This window comes from Lygodium microphyllum, chromosome 9, assembly GCF_053477565.2.
Source record: "Lygodium microphyllum isolate KBCC chromosome 9, Lygodium_microphyllum_v1.1.10, whole genome shotgun sequence".
Classification (NCBI taxonomy): domain Eukaryota; kingdom Viridiplantae; phylum Streptophyta; class Polypodiopsida; order Schizaeales; family Lygodiaceae; genus Lygodium; species Lygodium microphyllum.
In genome coordinates, this window is record NC_141143.1 from 49795166 (window position 1) to 49811340 (window position 16175).

Here is a 16175-nt window from a genome sequence, read left to right on the forward strand (position 1 = left end):
GTTCAATGAAGTGCAAATTGAGCACTTCACTCTCTCCTTCCCCTCTTCATCCAAGATTGAATAAGACCAAGGATAGAGAAGCTTCCACGAGGATACATAGCTACGAACATATACTCTCTTTTTCCCATTAAGAATACCATTTGCACTTTCATTCTCTAAACATTCTGCATTTGGAAAAGTAATCCCGATTTGCTCAAGCAATCTTTGACGCTTATCCTTTTTAGGCCTTCCCATCCTAAAATAACATATCAACAAGACTTTAAAACGAACATGCATGCAGCACTTGATATGCATACATACACTCCCTTCTTTACATTTTGATCAATTTAATAGTGTGGATGAAGTTGTAGAATAGAGAGCTATCATTAATAAATCATACTCATTTAATATCACATAAAATAGAGCAAGCTTACCTATTTGCTTACTTATATACACAAAAATTAGCACAAACACCCAATAATCACACCAAAACCTAAAAAGTGACATGAAACTAATTAACATATGCATCTAAACATGCATTCAAATTATCAAAAAAAAAAAAGAGCACAGCCACCCCATAATCACATTCAAATAATGTATTTAAGTGGAACTGAAGCAAGTTAATTCCATAATACATGTATCTAAACACAACTCAGAAGATCAATGACTTGAGTAGAATCAAAAATCACGTCATAAAGCTTGAAACTAAAATAAGTTGATTGTAGACATGCTTGAATATGGAATAAATTGAGGTGTTAAGCACACTTTTTTTTTTCGATGTCTTATACAATTGCCACAAAGAATAGCTAGCAAATGTAATAAGATAGTTACCATATTCAATGCATGCTACATAGTCTACATTGTTCAATCTATGCCTAATCTTATCCATGGCAATACCTACCAACTGGCAATCGTATTTTGTAATGCATGGACTTGCATTGAGAAGGAGCTTATTTCTATGTCTCTCCACACAACTCTTCAAGGAGCAATTAGCATCTCTATTTACTTGCATAGATATAATAAAACCATTGCATTTATGATGAAAACTCTTCAAGTGGCAACTGTGGTTTCTAGTGAGTCTTCAGTGCTAACAACTTGCATTTACTACCATGTTTATATGTGACTCAACTAGAATTTGTGGTTAGGAAATCATTATTATGTTCTCTTTCATGGGATTTGCATAGCAAGATAAATTAATTCAAATTTCACCATCTTTATTTTCAGCATAGCAAGATAAACATAGCACAATGACTGCAGATTGATGACACAAAGTGGACCGCCTTTACTTTGCCATTTCCCTCTATTTCTGCATTATAATCTATTGTTCTTACTCATCCAAATTTGTAGGTTTCATTTCTATGCTTATGATATTACAAGACAAATTATAACCAAGAGATTCACCAATGCTTGATACATGACACTCCCAATAAGGACAAACACACACAAATTTGCAAAACAAAGTTTCAAAATCCTAACCTGGTTTACCTCATCAAAATCGACAATACTAGACTTGGAAGTTTGATGACTGGAGAGGTAGAGCTGAGTCTCCAGGGTCAGGTGGCAAGTTGAGTCGTGAGAGAGAGGCTTGGGGACTCGGGAGCCCAAGCCATAGTCACCAAGGCCCAGGCCGTAGCCTCCAGGGCCAAGCGAGAGAGAGAGGGAGGAGCCCAGGCCATAGTCTTCAAAGCCCAGGCCGTAGACTCCCAGCCGCCAGTTGAATAGAAGCCTCCAGGGGGGAGCCCAGGCCGTAGCCTCCAGGGCCCGAGTGAGGGGGGAGAGACAGAGCCCGTGCAAGGGGAGAGAGACAAAGGGACTCCCAGCCATAGCCTCCAGGGCTCGAGCAAGGGGAGACAGACAGAGGGACTCCCAGCCGATCAGCTAAGTAGAAGCCGTCTTCAGGGGAGCGAGGGCACAACCGTCTTCAGGGGAGAGAGACGGAACTCGAGCGAGGGAGCCCAGCCTCCAGGGCATGGCCGTCTTCAGCCGTTGGAGGGCTCGAGCGAGGGGAGAGATCGTCTTCAGGGGCCAGGCCGCACGATCTTCAGGGGTCAGGCCGCCACGGCACCAGGGCTTCAAGCCGTTGGAGGGCCCGAGTGAGGGGAGAGATTGTCTTCAGGGGTCAGGCCGCCACGGCACCAGGGTTTCAAGCCTTCAAGCGCGCTTGAGCTGGGAGAGGGCCTCGAGGCTCGGCTGATGATACAGGCCTAGGGGCCAGGCCCCGGGGCTTCAGCCTTCAAGCCTCAAGGCTCAAGCCTTCAGGCTTCAAGCGAGAGGGAGACAATGAGAGCGAGGCCTCAAGGACATTCCAGGCTCCAGGAGTCCAGCGACGAAAGAGCGAGAGGGAGAGGACTCAGGAGTCATGAGAGACTTGAGAAATTAGAATGGCCCTTGAGGCTTGGTCGCTGCCCGCTGGCGAATGGCCCTTGAGGCTTGGGCCTTGGCCCTTTAAAGTTTAGGCTTTAAAGTTTAGGTCCCGACTCCACATGGCACAGGAATTTAAGGATTTTGGAAGGTGGGTGCACGATTAAATTTCAAATTTCAATAACCAAATTTATCATTTTGGAAGGTGGGTGACAGGTGACAAGTGTACCCGATAGTAGAAGTCTAGAAAATTTCCAGAATCCAAATCTAATTTTTCAATTTTCAAAAGTAAAATTAAAATTTAAACTTATTACTAGATTTTAAAATTACCCTTCTTTTGAAAAGTGTAATTGTTTTTTACATTTCTATCTGAAGGCTGATTTTATTTTTCAACTTTCTTTTGAAAATTCATAAAAGGTTTAACACTTCAATTGTTGAAGGTCATTCTCATGAAAAACGTTTTTTTTGAATGTCACATAAGTTGTTAGGCTTCTAGAGAAGGGTCAAAACCCCTTTGAAGGGCGTTGCAACCTTCAAATTTGAGGGCTGTTTTGAGAGCTAAGGGAGAGGAGAAGAACCGAGATGGCGAGTCAAGACGCCTCCCTGGAGTCCATTGAGAACTCGGTCCTGGGCTATCTGCAGGCGAACGAACAGATCCCCAACTCAGAGGACTTCTCCATCTCTTCAGGCATCAACCATGCGCAGCTTCTCAACGTCATCAAGAGCCTTAACGGGTTCAGTCTCGTGGAAGCAACGGTACGTACCGAGCTTCTCTCGCGTTCGCATCCGGTTCTGTTTTCTTGATTCGGAGACTTGCGCAGGATATCAAGAAGGAAACATGGGTTCTCACTGAAGAGGGGGAGAAGTATGCAGACTCGGCTTCCCCTGAGGTCCAAGTCTTCGAGGCTGTCCCTCCTGAGGGCATCCCCATTAAAGAGCTGGAGGTACCGCTCGTGCAGATTTAGACCTGCCTCTGATACTGTCTTGCATCGCGGTGATGCTGTTCATTGTCACATTTTGCAGGCTAAAATGGATAAAACCATTTTCGGTCTTGGAAAGGCCAATGCCATGAAAAACAGATGGCTTTTCATGGAAGGGAACCTTATCAAGAAGAAGGTCGGTTTCTTTTACATTTCTGATCTTGGATCTCTCACATTTGAAAGGGTTGGTAGGCTTTGCGTAGCATAATGAAGTTTCAATTCCTTGCCTAGATCTTCTCCTATTGCGTACTGGACTGCTTTCTATGATTATACCCTAACATGCATTCTACTTGGCTGTCCTGAGGGTTTGCTGCGTTTTTCATTTATTATTTCATAATCTTTTCTTCATGATTAAGTCAGCTCAATCAAAACCATGTACTTTGAATTGCCTTTGCTAGTTGATTCCTTAGGATGCTCCCAATACCATTACAAGTTCTACGGGTGGTTAACCTACATTAACATGTTTGAACATGTGAATTGCATTGCAGCAGGTGGTAGTGATGCTTGTGGTTTATCTAGTTGGTGTGGGTGCCTAACTTTGTCGGCTCATATGGACATATGGCAACTCCAAGTATCTTGGCCCACTTAGATGTAGGCCCACCAAAGCGATCATGAAAGGCTTTGATTTTTGGATTACAACATCATGAAAAAGCTTTCCCAATTTCTTAGAAGTTCCCAATGTAATGCTTTGTATGAGAGTCCCGTTTCCCTCATTGATCGATATACCAACCACTATGCCATCAGTAGCTATGTGAGTGTCGATGATCGAAGTAACCTCTTTTAATGATTGGAAGGAGACCTAAATCTTAGGTAGACTATTGAGCTCATTGGGTATTAAAAGTGTCCTAATATCTTGCAATAAACATAGATTTGAAAATTCATATGCATTAATTCCATGTCACCCTAGGTATGTAGCTTACATACCCAACTCTCATATTGTAAGTCCTTTGTTTGAAATTGTGTATTGTATGATGAGACATGTATCTAACCTATTACTATCCTTGTAGCAGGTGCATTGTTGTAGACACAAAAACCTAAATGCATATCAAAGACAATATGAACTAAGATTGGATAACTGTGACATTAATGTGACATTAAAAGTGATATTTAATGTCACGTTAAGGACATAAATATGGAATGTGACATTAAAAGTGACATTTAATGTGACATTAAGGTAAATCTAGGGGAACATGCACGAGAATGACCGTCCGGGCTCTTGGGCGCCCGAACGGGGTTAAGGGGAGCCTAGAGAGTAAGAGAGTCCAGGAATAGTAGGACTCTAGGAAGTTGACGGCTGGCAAAGGAATCTGAGTGAAAGGGCCAGCACTGAACTAGGCGTGGTTGGGAGGAGAAGAATCACTCGTGCTTAGAGGTTTCATGGGTTTTCTCTCTGTCTTTACGAAGCCATCTTACATTTTATGTCAGACAAAAGGGAAGACCCCTGGTGACATATCTGGAGGAATATCGTGAGATAATCCTCAAACTGGAAGGAATAGATGAATTCCAAAAAACAAGAGGATTCATTAGGGGACTGGATAAAGCCTGTAAAAAGGAAGTAAAATGGAGTTTACCTAAGACGCTGGAAGAGGCAATTAAATTTGCATTAATTTATGAAGATAGTATGCGTCCAGGTACACTCACTAGTCTCACTGATACGGAGCCTAAGTCTAAGGAATTGGAAACCTCAAAATTTGTGGGCAAATTTAAAAGAAAAATGCCATTTTTAAAGAGTTAAAAACAACATTTTGAAAAGAAACCATATATGAGGCCAAAGTTAAGTCCTGATGACTTTGATAAGGCCAAAAAAGAAAAGTTGTGTTTTAATTGCCTATCCCCTAACCATGCTGCTTGGAATTGCCCTCAAAAGAAAAAGGGGGAAGACAAAGGAAAAGATAAGGACAAGGGCAAGGGAAAAGAAAAACAAATCCATGTAGTACAGACCTTAGAATTAAAGGGCCATGAAAAGTACAAATCTTTAGAGGTCTTGCACAGGAATGTACAACATAGGTGTTGTATGTCAACTTCTATGTGGCAGCCTACTTTTGGGCCACATGATTTACTTAGAGTAGATGGATTGATAGCTGGAAAAAGGGTTAGAGTCATGATTGATGACTCTGCCACACATAATTTTATAAATTATGCACTTGTCAAAAAATTGAAACTTCCCAACAAAACAGTGAGCATCAATATGTTGTTCGTATGATGCAAGGCCAAGACAATAAAATATTGGATATAATGGTATCCAATTTGAAAATTGAGATTCAAGGACATAAAGATAAGCTTGATTTCCAAATAATGAACATGGAAAGAGCTGATATTGCTCTAGGGAGGGAGTGACTATGGGGATTGGAACCATCCTTAAAACGTAGCTATCACCATAATACACTGGAATTTGAAAGGGATGGTAAGACTTTTGTCATTCAAGGTGAACATGAAGTATCTGATAATCCTTTGCTGTGTTCTACTGAAGTTCAGAAGCTGATAAAGAAGGAAATTTGTGAGGTATATATGCTATGGTCTCTTCTTGTACAGAATACTTTTACTTTCTGTAATATAAAGCAACAATTTTTTTATGTTTGTGAGTTGAATGTTAATAATGAATTGAATAGTTTGTTAGATGATTTTAAAGATGTGTTTCCTTTTGATTTACCAAGTGGCCTTCCACCAGATAGGGGTGAAATAAATCACCCAATTGATATAAATAAGGATACACACCCAATTTCAAAACCCCCGTATAGGTTAAGTGAAACACAGCATCAAGAAGTTGAAAGACAAATTAAAGGATTACCTGGATAAAGGGTTTATTCAACCCAGTAATTCACCTTGGGCTTCACCAATTTTATTGGTCAAGAAAAAAGATGGTTCTATGCGACTTTGTGTTGACTATAGAGCACTTAATAAAATAACGGTGAAGAATAAATTTCCTATGCCCAGAATGGAAGATCTTTTTGATCAATTGCAAGGGGCAAAATTCTTCACAAAGATAGATTTAAGATCCGGCTATCACTAAATAAGAATTAAGGAACAAGATGTTTCCAAGTTGGCATTTTGTACTAGATACGGGCATTATGATTTTTTGGTGATGCCTTTTGGCCTCACTAATGCACCAGCTACCTTTATGAAGCTGATGAATAGTGTTTTACGGCCCTATCTAGGACATTTTGTAGTAGTCTTCTTGGATGATATCTTGATCTTTAGTAAATCAAGAGAAGAACATTTGGAACACTTACAATTAGTATTCCAACTGTTAAGAACACATTCGCTTTATGCGAAGAAAACTAAATGTGAATTCTTTGCACCAGAGGTCAAATATCTGGGGCATATTATCTCAAAAGAGGGAATCAACATGGATCCAGAAAAAGTAAGGGCAATTATTGAATGGCCACCTCCAAGGAACCTGGAAGAGCTGCAGATCTTTCTAGGTTTATCTGGATTTTATCGTAGATTCATTCGAGATTATGCCAAAATAGTTGTTCCAATGACAGACCAACTTAAAGGGAAGGGGAAAAGTTTTCATTGGGGAACAGACCAAAATGAAAGTTTTCAAAAACTTAAGGTAGCTATTGCTACAGCTCCAGTATTATTAATAGTGGATCCCAACAAACCATTTGTGGTTGAAGCTGATGGCAATGATAAGGCAATAGGCGCGGTCTTATTACAAGAAGGTCGACCAATTGCTTTTGAAAGCAAGAAATTAGACCGTGCAAAACAGAATTATTCTGTTTATGAGAGGGAGCTGTATGCAATAGTACATGCAATGAAGAAATGGAGGCACTATTTGTATGGTGCCGAACTTTTGATTTTATCGGATCATGAAAGCATTAAGTGGCTTAATGATCAACCGGATTTACACGGGCGTAAAGCCAGATGGGCCGAACTCCTCCAAGAGTTCGACTATGAGATAAGATATAGAAAAGGAAAGTATAATATAGTAGCTGATGCACTCAACAGAATGCCCATCATTAATGAATTGAGTTTTACTTAGTTCACTTCCAACTTGCTTGAATCTTTAAAAGGGAAATGCCAGGTTGATCCGGCATACTCCAACATATGGGAAGCAATAAAAAATGGGGATCCAAATGAAAGTGCTTCTATTAAGGAAGGAATATTTGAGGATGTTCAACAAGGAAATGGAGCATTAGGGGTTGCTCAAACTGGATTCAAGTGGAAGAATTTTACCATTGATAATGGTTATTTACTCTACAAGGGTAGGGTATGTGTCCCGAAAGATACAGAAATAAGGCGCCAGATACTCTTTGAGTGTCATGATACCCCTGGTGCGGGACATCCAGGAGTTAATAAGACTTATAGTCTTATTAAAAGGCAGTTCTATTGGCCTGGAATGAATAAGGACGTCCTTGACTATGTGGTCAAATGTAATAAATGCCAGGTTAATAAAGCTGAAAAATTAAAAATGGGAGGACTTCTCCATCCATTAGAAATTCCTTCGGGAAAATGGGAGAGTATCTCCATGGACTTTATTGTTGCTCTACCTAGAACACAGAGGGGGCACGACTCTGTGTGGGTGATTGTGAATAGGTTAACCAAAATGGCTAGGTTTATTCCAACTTCAACTGATGTTAAAACACCAGAATTGGCTAGATTGTTCGTAGAGAACATATACCGATTGTATGGCCTTCCGGCAAATATAACCAAATTCTTGAAGATATGCTTAGGGCATATGTAAGTAAAAGGCAAACTAATTGGAAAGAGTATTTACCGATAGCAGAGTTTGCATATAACAGTGCCAAGCACTCTTCCACTGGATATAGTCCATTTATGTTAATGTATGGGTTTCAGCCCAGAGCTCCTTTTGCAGTAGGACTGCATAAAGAAAAGGTTCAGGCAGCTAAAGATTTTTTGGAGGATATGAATAGTATGTTAAAATTTGCTCAAAAAGCTCAAAATCGAGCTAGAGCATATGCAGATCCTCACCGAAGAGACATCTCCTTTGAAGAAGGAGAATTGGTCTATCTTAAGGTGCCTGAACAAACTAAAACTATGAAAAAGGGACACTGTCCAAAGCTTTCACCAAGGTATTGTGGTCCTTTTATAATACTTAAAAGGGTGAGAGAATTGGCTTACAAGCTCCAACTACCTGCTGGTAGTAAAATACATCCAGTTTTTCATGTAAGTAAATTAAGAAAGAAGCTGGGTGATTTGGATAATCTAATCTTAAATGATGATATTGAGGAGTTATTCTATGACCAATCTAATCCACATGAACCAGAAAAAATTTTAAATGTTCGTAATAGACGAACAAGGAATACTCTTTATCAGGAATGTTTGGTCAAGTGGAAAGATTGTTCAGAAGAAAGCTCAACATGGGAGCGAGTAAGTACTTTAAAGAAAAGGTTTCCCGATTTACAATTAGACCTTCCAAGAATCGTTTTCGAGGACGAAACCGATTCTTAAGGGGAAGGAAATGTGACATTAATGTGACATTAAAAGTGATATTTAATGTCACGTTAAGGTCATAAATATGGAATGTGACATTAAAAGTGACATTAAGGTAAATCTAGGGGAACATGCACGAGAATGACCGTCCGGGCTCTTGGGCGCCCGAATGGGGTTAAGGGGAGCCTAGAGAGTAAGAGAGTCCAGGAATAGTAGGACTCCAGGAAGTTGACGGCTGGCAAAGGAATCCGAGTGAAAGGGCCAGCACTGATCTAGGCGTGGTTGAGAGGAGAAGAATCACTCGTGCTCAAAGGTTTCATGGGTTTTCTCTCTGTCTTTTACGAAGCCATCTTACAATAACCTATGGTAAGGTTTAAAGTAGGATTCTAGATGAAATAAATAAGAATCGAAGTGAAAAGTGATAGTGGGAGTGAAGCACGGGAAATATAAAGATGAATGTGAAGCACCAAACTTATACCCAAATGAAACAGAAGATAAGTGGAGTTTTTTTCTACTTCATATTGGTACCAATGCGGGTCTTCATAGCGACTTACAGTTGGTCCTTGCATAACCAAAGAAACAATATAGACATAATCAGGATCACACAAAAATGGATTGTATGAACCTACCACTAGTATTTTCGGGACTCTTTGTGAAAAACTTGAACTTTTGGTTGAGTTGCAAGTGGATTGTCTTTTCTCAACTGATGGTTGATTAGTTTTGTTAGTAGAGTTCTCCAATTGAGATGCACCTTGTAAAGGAATATGAGACGAAGACGAGTTGGGCCTCGATGAATGATCGCTTGAAAAAAGGTTAATAGATGGAGTAGTGTTCTCCAAATCAAGACCATAATGCCTCAATAGAGCCTCAATCACTTGATAGCTTGAGAAAACTTTAGAGGATCCGAAGGTGGAGTGGTTTGAGCCCATGATGTATAGTATAATCAAGAACCAACCAAGCAATCCATGATAGTCTCAGGTAATTCTTGTGGAGAGCATTGACTTTGATACTATGTGGAGATATACTAGGTTTTGCAAAAGAAGATATTGAGTGTACAACCATGGCTAAAACACAGAGAATTCTAATATTAATGCAACAATACAAAACACAAAACAAAAAACGTAAAATGCAAAAACACAAATAGAGAAGAAAGAGAATTGTGAAGTGAAGAATGAATGCTGTAATGAAGGAGAGAGTGTATAAGATGCTCAATGGGAGAGTTTTTCAAGAGTTGATGGCTCTTGTGGGAGCCACACGATTGGGGAGGTGTCGATGTGTATTGTCCATTGGAGATGGATCCTAAGTGCTTTAACCACTAGTTGGTGTAGAGGTTGATGAAGAGAGGCGATAAAAACACAAAAATGACCTACTATCGATGATGATGACATTAGCAAGTTGGGACAAAATGCAGCCTATAGGAGTTGCTAGGTTGAAGGGCGATAGCTGGAGATGACCACGAGAGTAGGTTGAATGAGGTGCCTGATGGATGGAGGTTGGGAAGAAGAACTAGGATAACATGCCAAACAAGGGATGAACTGAGTGGCCAAATAGCATCCTATTCATACGTGTGGATGCTCCCATATGTGGTTGATTCAGACTTTGCTAATGTTTATGATCAGCTTTACAATGGCCAAAGACATGAACACTTTGTGCTAAGAGATGGATTTTTGATAATGCATGGACAGTTGTGTGTCACAAAGCAATTAAGGCCCATAGTTATCACTGAAAGTCACGCTCCTTTGTATGCAAGACACAGAGATATTGATGCCACGGTCTTTTTTTTTTGCAAATAAAGCGTGGCTAATTATATTACTTAAAAAAAAAAACCCCTGAATACAAAGAAGTGCTCATGCTCAACAGACCAAGCTGGAGCTGGTGAAAGTTACAGATACATCATATATACAAGCCTCTCAAGGCAGTCTGGGGGGGTTAGGGGCAAGAAGCCATGGAGGGGGGGGTGTATCTGTCAGAAGTGGAGCAGCGGTGGAAGCATAAATATGTGCTGAAATAAACTGCTGAAACACAAGACAAAAAGAGAAAAGAGAAGAACACGATACAGATGAGAACTCAGATGTATGCACGGGAAATGGAATCCATATATCTGAACACGAGACAGTCGCATACAACAGTGAGTCACTGGCTGCGTGGGCATTGGCACTGGCTCCTCTCTCCACAGAGTCTGCAGATGGTGAAGATGAAGTGACTGACTGAGGAGGAGCCACTGAGTATAAATAGGCTGAAAAAGTGGGGAGCAATAATGCTGGTCGGACAGCATTAAAGTTGGCCGACTGGTGCATAAAATGCTCCACTGGCATAAAATGCCACACCAGAAAAATACCTAAAATACCTAATAAAAATGCCCAACCCAGATCAAGCTCAGACTCACACATGAGCTGACAAATACTCTGCTAAGACCCTCTCTCAGATCATGGGTGATCTGATACAATACAATAGTACAATGAAAAGGGATCAGAAACTATACAACATAGAACCACCAAGTAGAACCATGGATACCCAAGCAGTGGGTGATCAAGCCACCACCAAGGTGCCTCGGAGAGAACCTAATGTCGATGTCGATCGTACCAAACACCTGAAAATAGAGAAGATCATAGCATGTCTCTGTGTCCATCACCAATGTCTCGCAGTAGCATACAAGACCAGCCTGTCAAAAATGCCTCTGAACATAGGTGACCATGGATTCCCTGCCTTTGGCCAGACCGCCAAAGTGTCCCCTCATGTGAGCTCCAGACGAAAGCCTCCCGCTCTCTGTCAGAGAACCAACTCAACATGAACCTGGATATCAATCCCAGCGCCAGGATTTGATTCCGCCAGACTGAAGTCCATCGCGTCAGGACGTCCCTCTCTGGAACCTGTGCACCTGTATAAAAGTATAGATGAGGCGTGGCTGCCCCATCTGAACACCCGCTCACACTCCCTCTCTGGCACAAGAGAGTCGTGAGGGATGACCTCATCATCACCACTAGAAAGCAGCCGAGGAAGGGGCCACCAAGCCTGTCCTGCGATCCAAAGAAGAGGATCCCTTCCGCGCCTTGGACTTCACCTTGGTCGGAGGATCGGAGTCGGAGTCTGACGAAGGAGAGGACTCATCGGTAGAGTCAGCTTCCCGCTTCGTCTTCTGCTCCTTCTTCCTGGAAGCCGCTAACTTCTTGCAGTCCTTTCGCAAATGTCCCTTCTTGCCACAGTGGTAACACTGGGCCTTCGACTTCTTCTTCCCGTCACCCCTCTCTGAAGCTATATAAGCCTCACCTCCATAATGTGTCGGAAGCCGCCCCTGTAATCTCAAGGATGTCTCATGCTCAAGAAGCATCGAGGTCATATGTGTAAAACTGACAGGAGTCGATGATGTCTGCGCGCGCAAAGCATTGGCCACTCCATCAAACTCCGGGGGGAGCTTGTAGAGGACCGTCCCGACAAGATGCGCCTCGGGAAGAGGAGATTGCATGTGCCGAAGCTGGTCCTGTACCTGCGTAACACGAAGAAGAAAAGATTGAATAGTATCTTTCGGCTCAAACTTCATCTGCTGGAGCTGGCCATAAAGTGTGACAGCCCGCATGGTGGAAGGTGCCTCGTACATCTGCTGCAACTTCTGCCATAATTCAGGAGATGTCCTACAGGAGGTAACCGCCGGTAAGACCGCTTTAGAAATACACCGAAGCAACGCCGAGTAAGCACAGGCATCGTCCGAGTCCCATGTGAGCACCGCTTCCTCATGGTTGTCCTCATCAAAGTCTTCAGGAAGAGGAAAAGGACGGAGAGGTCGAGCAATAGCTCCACAGACGATGTACCATAGCCGCTTCTGCACAAACCAAGCTTTCATGACAGCACTCCATGTGAGATAATCAGGTCCATGTAACTTATCATCAGTGGAAGTGCATGGAGGAGCCATATGGAGAGGATAAGAAGAGAAGTAGAGAAGAGATGGAATTGAGAGAGGAAACACAGCCAAAACGCAAGCACAGACTGTAGAAAATGAGAGTTCACATGCAATATAACCCAAAATCTGATCAATAGAAGACAAAATCTGCTACAGAAAGTCAAAAATCAGTCAAAAACTGCCAAAAACAGAGAAAACGGCCTGAAGGAACAGCCACCCAGCCACGAGAGATGTTGAATCAGCAAAACGCAGGCTGTAAACTGGAGAAAAACAGGTAGAAAACCGTCGCCAGCAGCTGCAGATGAAAAACGCAGGCAGCAGAGGGTGCGGAGGCAGCAGGCGATGGCAAAACTGCAAAAAACGCAGGCTGAAAACAGCCCCAAAACAGGTCGCCTGGCTGCGACAGTAGTCGTCTGATCAGCAGAGGTACAAAACAGTCCTGAAATCAGCAAGAAAACACAGCAGAAACACAAATCCTGAAAACTGATACCATGTTAGAAGTGGAGCAGCGGTGGAAGCATAAATATGTGTTGAAATAAACTGCTGAAACACAAGACAAAAAGAGAAAAGAAAAGAACACGATACAGATGAGAACTCAGATGTATGCATGGGAAATGGAATCCATATATCTGAACACGAGACAGTCGCAGACAACAGTGAGTCACTGGCTGCGTGGGCACTGGCACTGGCTCCTCTCTCCACAGAGTCTGCAGATGGTGAAGATGAAGTGACTGACTGAGGAGGAGCCACTGAGTATAAATAGGCTGAAAAAGTGGGGAGCAATAATGCTGGTCGGACAGCATTAAAGCTGGCCGACTGGTGCATAAAATGCTCCACTGGCATAAAATGCCACACCAGAAAAATACCTAAAATACCTAATAAAAATGCCCAACCCAGATCAAGCTCAGACTCACACATGAGCTGACAAATACTCTGCTAACAGTATCGCCATCTAGGGCTGCCTACTTGCATCACGAAGAACAGGTCCTGGCCGCCCCAAGTGCGCATGAAATGACCTCGAAGCTCCTGACCAGCCCTGGACTCGCCTTGTACCTGATCCCATCGGCCTCGAAGAGAGTGGATGATGGAGGTCCAGAGCTCTGCTAAGGTCGCCTGTACTGAAAGTCTCTCCGCCGAAAGCCACATGATACCGTGCCTTCCAGATATGCCAACCAATAAGACTCCCTATGATTTCCCGTATCTCAGAGCAGTCTGTTGTGGGCTCCAATACCTGGCGGATGGGTAGAGCCTCTAAACCCACGCCTCGATAATGAATATCGTATTCTGCATCTCGGCCTCATATAGAAGGTGACGGCCCTGGTTGACCGCTTGCTAGCAGAAAGCACTCCAAGAGATATATCCAAGGCTGGGTGCTATGTGGCGAAGGATGCGGTATACTCTTCTCCACACGAGCTGTGCCACCTCACACGACCAAAGGCAGTGCTTTGGGGTTTCCATAGACTGTTGTGTGCAGCACTTACAAACTCCCTCCTTCTGCATCCGGGCAAGCCAGCTTCCCACCGCCAAGCCTCCATGTGCCACCAGCCATAAAAAATACGAAACCCTCCTCAGCCTCCAGCTGTCCTATAGTATCAGTACGTGTTTGCCAATCCTGGCGGTGTACTCTAGGAACCTCGGTGGCTTCTTGGCGACTGCAGTGGACGGCCAAAGCCACTCTCCCGAATCCCACTCCAACTCATCAAGTGGCCAAGTGCGGAGACCCCGAAAATCCAAGCCTGGGGGAAACCCAACCTCACCATGGTGCCCTCTAGGAAATCCCAGTCCACCATGTCATAGACTTTCTCAAAATCCAAGAGTAGTACAGCCAGTCTTTGCCCAGTGTACTGGGCCCACTTTGTTGCCTCAAAGAAGGTGAATACATTGTCCAGGATTTTCCTATCCTAGGCAAAGCCTGTCTGTGTGTCATGGATGATGTCTGGAAGCAAGGGGCGTAGTCGCCTACCAACCATCTTTGCCAGTGTCTTATAGGCCACTGACAATAAGGTGATCGGTCTCCACTGGGAAAGCTCCAACCGGTCTCCCCCTTTGGGGAGAAGACTAATAAGGCCTGCTGATAGATTCCCTTGCATTTGTCCTGAAGTGAAAATCTCCTGAAAGGCAATCAGTAGGGGGTCCTTCACCACTTCCCAGAAGGTAGTGAAGAAAGCCTTAGAGAGGCCATCCTCTCTCGGGCATTTCTGCCCGTCCTATGTATGGAAAGCCTCTTCTAGTTCCTTCTTTGTGAAGGGGGCTAGGAGGGAGCATCCCATCTCCTCTGTGACTAGGGATGGGATGTTATCCTAAACCTGTTGTCTATATCGCTGTCCTCTAGTTGAGGCTGTCTCCTGCTAGAAGAGGTGACTATAGTAGTTGGTGGCAATCTCCATTACCTCGTCTGGGCTAGAACGGGTCCTCCCATATTGGTGTCCTCTAGTTGAGGCTGTCTCCTGCTAGAAGAGGCGACTATAGTAGTTGGTGGCAATCTCCATTACCTCGTCTGGGCTAGAACGGGTCCTCCCATACTGGTCTCGGAGGCTGCGTATCTGCTCTCTTGAGCTGCGAGGCTGGTGCACCTGAAAAAACTCCCTGCACATCGTGTCTACCTTCCGCGCCCAAAAAGCTGCTGAGGTGCGAAAAGAAAACTCAGAGCGCCTGTTCTCTAGGCCAGCAATGGTTGCTCGCGCACGCATCTCTTGTGCGTGGAGAGTGGGATCCCCTGGTGCCTCCTGTAATAATCTTTGCGTGGCTGCAAGGTCCTGTCAGAGTACTCTCTCCTCCTCCCAGCTCTACTACCTGGTATGTATGACTGCCTCTTGGTAGATTCTGCTCGACTTAGCTAGGGCCTTTGCAACCTCCTGTGCGATCTAGCCCCTCCTGCCCTACTCTCTAGTCCAAATCTGCTCTATTTGTCGTCACCTCCTCCCTCCTATAGATGGAGTCAAGGATCCGACAAGATCGTGTATCTAGGGCAGATGCTGGGGGATCTAGTGTCAGCAGAACCGGGCAATGATTGGACAACATGATGCCCACCAACTGCCCAATCTGGCCTCCCCGAGAGCCTCCCTACTCTCCCACATAAAACCTGTCCAACCACTCCAGCAGGACTCCACCTAGCCGCCTGTATCCCCAAGAGAAGTCCAGCGACCTCTCCCTCTTGTGGAAGGCAGGGTCTCTCTAGGCATCGCGTGCTCCTACTGCCAGTAGAAACACCTCCCATGCCTCTTGCTCCTCCTCGACCATGCCTTGGTAGTTTCTCCCTCTGCCCTGCTGGTTCTCCAAAGCCTCCAGGTTGTTGAAGTCTCCACCCAGAACTTGTTGCGTGCCCTAACCTCCGTAGGGGCATAGATATTAAGGACTCCAAGGCTCGAGTCCCCAATATCCAATCTGATCCATAGCACCCTCCCTGCCACTATCATCCCGTGGTCTCGAACACAAGCGTTAAGACTCGGACCAATAGAGGTGCATACGCCTCCATTCCTACCATGGGCACCTATGGCGTGCTCCCAGTAAGTGTGCGAGTTGCCTGGGTGTACCTTTCCTACCCGCTGGGCCTGGGTGGGGGT

At 43.8% G+C, this 16175-nt stretch overlaps 1 protein-coding gene across 1 annotated transcript in view; it reads left to right on the forward strand.

The window, feature by feature from the left end:
- The first annotated feature begins 2855 nt into the window (after window positions 1–2855).
- Window positions 2856–16175, forward strand: part of LOC148031015 (phenylalanyl-tRNA synthetase, putative / phenylalanine-tRNA ligase) — an 84629-nt gene continuing 71309 nt past the window's right edge. Inside the window, exons 1-3 of the mRNA XM_087684550.1 lie at window positions 2856–3096; window positions 3162–3284; window positions 3364–3456. Coding sequence (XP_087540676.1) covers window positions 2923–3096; window positions 3162–3284; window positions 3364–3456 — 390 coding nt within the window. The 5' untranslated portion in view covers window positions 2856–2922. The remainder of the gene's footprint in view (window positions 3097–3161; window positions 3285–3363; window positions 3457–16175) is intronic.